The 7,188-nt window shown below is 47.5% G+C and overlaps 1 protein-coding gene across 1 annotated transcript; it reads right to left on the bottom strand.

Annotated features, from left to right (window-relative positions):
- Positions 1–3,016: 3,016 nt before the first annotated feature.
- On the bottom strand, positions 3,017–6,497 carry LOC138363557 (MARCO-like protein). Its single transcript, XM_069322911.1, has 3 exons — positions 6,148–6,497; positions 3,597–3,913; positions 3,017–3,147 (listed from the first exon to the last, which is right to left on the bottom strand). Exons 1-3 carry the CDS (start codon positions 6,495–6,497, stop codon positions 3,017–3,019), a joined length of 798 nt encoding a protein of 265 aa, XP_069179012.1.
- Between the last annotated feature and the right edge of the window lie 691 nt (positions 6,498–7,188).

The raw sequence follows: 7,188 nt of genomic DNA, 5'->3' as shown, positions 1-7,188 counted from the left end.
AGCACTCCCTACATTTACTTCGTTCACCGTTCCGCGGTGTCTTCTGGGCACGTCCGTGAATAGCGACTTATTCCTCTGGAGGATCTCCACTAGTTCCTGGCGTTGGTCATCCTCCAAATGACCCAGACGCTCACCTATCTTGGCCAGGCTTTCCATTTTCGATATCTTCGCGCCATCGGCCCTCTCTAACTTACAGTTCTCTTCTTCTATCCCTTTGCCGTCTCCCACACAAAGCACAGTCGTCAGTGACGGGGTTTAAATCTGTTCTTCATCGCCTAGCTCCTGTCATCATTTTTTACTCCCTCGTCTTCACCGACGATCCTCCCTTATGTCTCCTCATTTATCCGAGACCTCATCCTGTTTGACTTCCATGGAGTCCTCGGCTTTCTTTTATTCCTCCATCCTTGTATCATCATCCTCTTCCTACACTTTTCACCTCTATACAACTCCCTTTCTTCTCCTTCAACTCTTCTTCGTTCCCTAAAAGTTTCTTCGAGCACTGTACTACATCCAACAGCACTCGACCATACATGTCGCTTTACCTCTCCTAGAGTGCTCGTAAGCATCTCTCCACACATACTGTCTCTTCTCCTTTCATTTTCTCGGCTATTACTCTTCTTCACTATCTCTCCTCCACGTTTTCTGTGAAACGTGTCAACTCCTGACACCTCAAACAACTTATCTCCACTATCCATATGGTTTTGTGCTTGTGGACAACTTGACGCTCTACTCCCGTCCTCAGTATGTCCACATCCTTCCTCATTTCCACTCAGCACAGTTGTATTCACCTTCCGACTCTTAATTTCAGCGGGCAGGGCTCTACTCAGGTCCGCTCTCTTTACAGTATTCTTCTTTGGTTGCGGCATCTTCACTTCTGACCTCCCCGAGACTTCATCTTCCTGAGCCGGACCTTCCTCGTCAGCCACCTCTACCTTCATCACTACCGAGATAGGGTACTCAATTGCTTGGCGGTCTTCTGACTCATCTCCTCGGATGTCAGTCAGGTTCACACTCTCAGGTGTCTCACCCGTGCGTCCACACAAGTCATTCCCCAGGATCACTTGAACTCCTGGAACAAGTATGTTGGGGCACACTCCCAACATTGTGTCTTTCCTTCTCTTGCTCATGTCGACAGTGGTATTCAGTGCCCAGTGATCACTACATAAACTGTGTAAAATGTATGTGCTGGCATCCGTGTCCTGTGCATTCAGCAGTAGAGCATAGTCTAATTTTCCTCCTCTCACGTGAGTTGGCTGTTTATCACCTAGGATTCTAAGGTTTTCACTTCCCCAAACATAGAGTGACAGTTTCCGTCCATTGACATTGGGCTGATGACAGTTGGCTTCAAGTGTGGGTGCCTGATATTAAGATCACCGACCAGCAGGGTAGGTTCTTCGTTAATAAATTCAAGTAGTGTGTCCAGGTCAAGTTTACTCTGTGGCACATATAGGTTGATGATATGTAGGGCATTATTGTTTAAGTGAAGGTTACCCCCAACGATTCATACTCATCCTCCATATAAAAATCACCAATAATCTGTGCAGGTATGTTGTTGCTGACATAGATAATAAGATCCCGTTTCCTGTCCCCAGAGAGTAGGGAGAACTTACGGTAACCGCTGAACCTTGGGCTGAAGTCATCACCCACCAGTGTCTCCTATAGCACTATGACGTCAGTTTGGTGTTTACGAGCGGATTGTATGATGTCATTAAGTCTACCGCGAATGCCATTGCAGTTCCATTGTAGGAAAGTGAGATTTTCTTTAAAGTGGTTATCCATCGTGGAGGTGTTGGTCATCAAATGTGCTGTGTGCGGTGGTGTTTCTGGTGAGAGTGTGTGCACTGGTGGTGTTTTATGTTGTGTTGCACCAAAGTCATGTGCTGGTTTAACTGTTTGTATTGATGCCAGTGGTCAATGGTGTTGTGTTCACTAGTGTCGTTGTGTTCACTGATGGTGGTGTTGTGTTCACTAGTGGTGGTGCTGTGTTCACTGGTGGTGTTGTTGTGTCCACTAGTGGTGTTGTGTTCATTATTGGTGTTGTGTTCACTGATGTTGATGTATTGACTGGGGCAACGATAGCACTAAGTCTACTGTTATGTGCCGTGGCTCGTGTTGCATCATCATGCACCAAGTTGTAACGTGCTAGACTCCCCTGAGAATCTGAAGTATGCCCTTCTGGTTCTTTTGGATGTACATAGGGCATTCTCAAGTTTATTTTGCTTGGTCATAATTCTTGAATGAGTGGGTGATTTTTTATCACGTGGGTAATCACTGCTTCCATATCCAGCAACATTGTTTTGTCTGGATCCAGTAAGGTGTTGGCTGGTGGGTGAAGAGGAGGGGGAGTGATAGGTGGGTGAGAAGAAGGGGGGGGGAGGTCTGGGTAGGAGGGAGGGTCTCCTGGGAGGAAGGAGTGGTTGGGTGGGTAAGAGGGGGGGGGGGATCGCCTGGGAGGCAGAAGATCTGGTTGACTGGGAGGAGTTAGAGGGTATGAGTGATGAGGCAGGAATGGGGTTGAGTGGGGTAGGGTTGGGGTTAGTGAGTGGGATAGAGGTGAGTGGGTTTGTGAAAGGGAGGGGGTCTGGTTGGTCCTGTGTGGGGTGGCGGTGGGGTCACTCCACTCTTACTTACTCCAGGTAGTTGTTTGTCTACTGTGGGCTAGACCCTGGGCCGGGTCCCTGGCTTGCTGTGGTACTGTTCACGGAGCCATTCCCGCACCTGTTCACTGGTCCACCTGCTGTTTGAGTAGGTGTCCTTCTCCAGCCCTGCCAAGCAGGCCTCTTGGTGCAATATCTGTTCCAGGCATGATGGGGCTGCTTGCAGTTCACACATTTAGGTATTAAACCACCACCCCCCACTCTGTGTAAGCTTAACCAGACGCTATTTGGTGTCATGAGAGCCAATGCAACACCCACACCTAATTGGGCGATCACAATTGCCACGTTCTGTGATCCCACCGTTGATAGTTTGCCACATAAGGATGGGCTGCCATTATACCTCCCCACTTTGCACGCCCTCATGCCTGGTAATTATTGACTGGGGGCAGGTCTCCCTTCCACATAGCAATTGCTTGATCTTTCGGCTGTCCCCCTGGTCCAGGGTTGAGCTTGACCCAAACAATTTGTTCATAGTCCTTGAGAAATTCCACTGCAACATAAATATTGTAGTTCTTGATTATAATTTTAGTTTGTCCTGTCTGTGGGTTTGCTTCCAATAATTTTACATTCTTACCTTAATACTCATGACTGATCTTTGATACCTTGATACTCATGACTGATCTCTGTGAAGAACTGCAGGACACCGTCCCCCTGCACCCATACACTGACATTGCCGCCTACCCACCTGCTCCCTATGCGACACTACGCTCTGTGAGCGCGGGCGGCCTCAATAATCAACATGCACTTCTCTGCTGCTGTCACTCCCATTGCAGGAAAGATTAGGGTGTGCCACTCACTATCTTTGTCATATCGTCGCTGTTGTTGTTTATGTTGATGTTGCTGCTGCTGTTGCTCAGCCTGTCACTGTATCCTGTCCCATCTCATGCTTCCTCTGTTTTTGACTAGTCGGAAGTTATCCTCATTGTCTGTTATAGTCACCTGTACCATTACTATTGGAGGGCCCCGGATGGGGATCCTCACTGGAGGGCCCCGGATGGGGATCCTCACTGGAGGGCCCCGGATGGGGATCCTCACTGGAGGGCCCCGGATGGGGATCCTCACTGGAGGGCCCCGGATGGGGATGCTCACTGGAGGGCCCCGGATGGGGATCCTCACTGGAAGGCCCCGGATGGGGATCCTCACTGGAGGGCCCCGGATGGGGATCCTCACTGGAGGGCCCCGGATGGGGATCCTCACTGGAGGGCCCCGGATGGGGATCCGCACCGGAGGGCCTCCGGTGGGGAAGGAAACCCACGCTGAGGGGAAGGGGACTGTTATGGTGCTCGGGCATACTAGCCACGCTCACTTGTTGTCTCAAATTTTTACTTCTCGTTATAGGAACCATCTATTTGCTACGGGTCATTTTAAATGTTGTTGGGTAGTATGTCTTCAATAATGTACTCAACCCTACACACACATACACCTATAGACACCTGCAAGGCACTAGGGTACAGTTCTCACACGTAGTGTAGGGGCAATGTACAGAAGAGAGGTGCCCTGTACGGACTCTTGTGTAAACACCAGTCGCAAACACAAGCCGCGACCTTGTGAAGGGAGGGCACAAAGACTATTTTACACACGAGTAATGCCTGGGGTCCAGGTACTGTTGGGCGACCCACGTACCTCGCAACGCTCGCCTCAGCGGGCCTCGATATTGCCACAAAAGCATTTACTGCCTTAATTTCTGCCCAATCCACATATCCACGGCCTACCACAGCTGGTAGGAGGGGCGTTGCACACTTAGTACCGCTGCAGCTGACCTATTTGGCGCACTAAAGACTAAGGATCTTGTCTTGTTAGTGTATTGGCTTTGACTGTTCAGTGTAGTGGCATTGTCTTGTTAGTGTTTTGAATTTTTCGATTCAGTGTAGTGGTTTTGTCTTGTTACTGTATTGGCTTTGTCTTGTTAGTGTAGAGGCTTTGGCTTGTTAGAGTACTGGCCTCATTTTGTTAGTGAAGTGGCATTGTCTTGTTAGTGAAGTGGTTTAGTATTGTTAGTGTATTGGCTTTGTCTTGTTAGTGTATTGGCTTTGTCTTCTAGTGTAATGACTTCGTCTTGTTAGTGAAGTGACTGTGTTGTTGGTGTAGTGGCTTTGTCCAGTTAGAGTACTGGCTTAGTCTCGTTAGTGTACTGGTTTTATCTTGTTATTGTTAGGGCTTTGTCTTGTTAGTGTAGTGGCTTTGTCTTATTAGTGTAGTAGCTTTGTCTTGTTATTGTTAGTGTTATGGGCTTTGTCTTGTTAGTGTAGTGACTTTAAATTGTTAGTGTAGTGGCTTTGACTTGTTGGTGCATTTGCTTTGTCTGTTCAGTGCAGTGGCTTTTTCTTGATAGTGTAGTGGATTTGTCTTTTTAGTGTAGTGGCCTCGTCATGTTAGTGTAGCTATATTGTCTTGTAAGTGCAGTGGTTTCGTTTTCTTAGTGAAATTGTTATGACTTGTTATTGTAGTGTCTTCGTCTTGTTGGTGAAGTGGTTTTGTTCTGTTAGTGAAGTGGTTTTGTCTTGTTAGTGTAGTTTCGTCACCTCCAGCAGTTTCACTCTCTTCCTTGTATCTTCTCCTCCATGCGGTTCCTTGTTCTCCCAGTCTATCCTTCCGAGATTGAAGTCCCACATGATGAGCAGATGGGATAGATTTCTACAGGCAGCAAAGGCTGCCTTCTCAATTATGTTATTGACTGTCATGTTGATACTGCCATACTCTTGCCTGGGTCTTTTGTCATTTGGTGGAGGGTTATATATCACTGCTGCTACTACTCTAGGTCCTCCCATCGTCATGGTGCCTGTTATGTAGTCTCTAACCCTTCACAGCCTGGGATAACCATCTCCTTGAAACTCCATTCCTTTCTCATGAGTAGGGCCACTCCACCTCCTCTCCTACCCTCCATCTCTTTCCTTATTACAACGTATTCCTGGGGGAACACCGCATTTGTTACGATTCCTGAGAGTTTTGTTTCCGTGATTCCAATTACGTCTGGGTTTACTTCTTGTGCTCTTTCCCTAAATTCACTTATCTTGCTTGTAATCCCATCTATGTTCGTGTACATCACCTAGAAGCTGACTCTTTTCTGTCCATCCACAGTTTCTGTTGCTTCCACTGGAGTAGATAAACATGGAGGGTCTGGGATGGGGAAGGGGATGGGGGGGCCCCTGGGTCGTGAGGGGAGCTGAGAGTGAGGGGGACCTGGGTTGTGAGGGGCTGAGAGGATCTGGTTTGGAGAAGGTAGGGGCAGAGTGAGGGCTTGGAGGGGTGGAGGAGAGGGGGAGGGCTTAAAGGATGGGGAGAACAGGGGGTTTGGGGGGAAGGGGGGAGGTAGGGCTTGGGGGGGGAGAAAGGAGGGCTTAGGGGGTAGTGAGAGAGGAGGAAGGGGATAGGGGGGTGGGGAAGAAGGGAGGGCTTAGGGTGATGGAAGGGTGTAAGGGCTGGGGCAGGTAAGGCTTCTATTGGTTGGGAGATGGGTGTGATCCTCCTCCCACTGGGGCTGTTGAATTGCCTGTGGGGGGCTCCCCACTCCCTTCTGGGATCGTAGGGTTCTGAGTTGTGGTTCTTTGATTCCTTTCCCTCTCCTTGGGCTCCTTCCTTGCTACTGCTGCCCTGTCTCTCCTCCCTGGTCATATCCCTCAGCAGAAGTACTTTTTTGAACTTTGGCACATTGAGTGGGCTGCTCTTCTTTGCTAAAATTTCCTCTTTTGTGTTCTCGCTTTTGAAAACCACTTTTATCAATCGACCTTTGTCCTTGTTGTACCGGCCAAGCTTGAAAACCTTTTCTATATTCAGTTCTTCCCCCTCCATCTGTACTCCTTTAAGGATCTCTTTGACTGTGGCTTTGTCCATATCTCTCATCATTCTTGGAGTAGCCCCTATTTGCATCCTAATACGACTATTGCTCTTTTCCTCTCTATCAGTCAGCTAATGTAGTGTTGTGGCTTTGCCTTATTAGTGTAGTGGTTTCGTCTTATTAGTGTTGTGACTTTGTTTTGTTAGTCTTGTGTCTTTGTCTTGTTAGTGTAGTTGCTTTGTCTTGTTATCTTGTTAGTGTAGTGGCTTCGTATTGTTAGGGTAATGACTTCGCATTGTTAGGGTAGTGGCTTTGTCTTGTTAGTGTAGTTACTTCATCTTGTTAGTGAAGTGGCTTTGTCTTGTTAGTTTAGTGATTTTGTCTAGTAAGTGTAGTAGCTTCGATTTGTTAGTGAAGTGCATTGCTTTTTAGATGAAGTGTCTTTGTCTTGTTAATGCTGTGGCTTTGTCTTATTATTGTAGTGACTTTGTCTTGTTGGTGTATTAGCTTCATCTTTTAGTGTAGTAATATTGTCTTTTTAGTGTAGTGACTTTGTTTTGTTAGTGAAGAGACTTTGTCTTATTAGTGGTGTGGCTTCGTCTTGTTTGTATAGTGGCTTTATCTTGTTAGTGTACTGGCATCTTCTGGTTTGTGTAGTGGCTTCGTCTTGTAAGTGTAGTAGATTTGTCTGGTTAGTGTAGGGGCTTCGTCCTGTTAGTGTAGTGGCTTTGTCTTGTTAGTATAGTGTATTCGTCT

This window comes from Procambarus clarkii, chromosome 11 (assembly GCF_040958095.1).
Source record: "Procambarus clarkii isolate CNS0578487 chromosome 11, FALCON_Pclarkii_2.0, whole genome shotgun sequence".
Lineage (NCBI taxonomy): Eukaryota > Metazoa > Arthropoda > Malacostraca > Decapoda > Cambaridae > Procambarus > Procambarus clarkii.
Note: the sequence above shows the minus strand (reverse complement) of the source record. Positions and strands in the feature narration are given on the sequence as shown.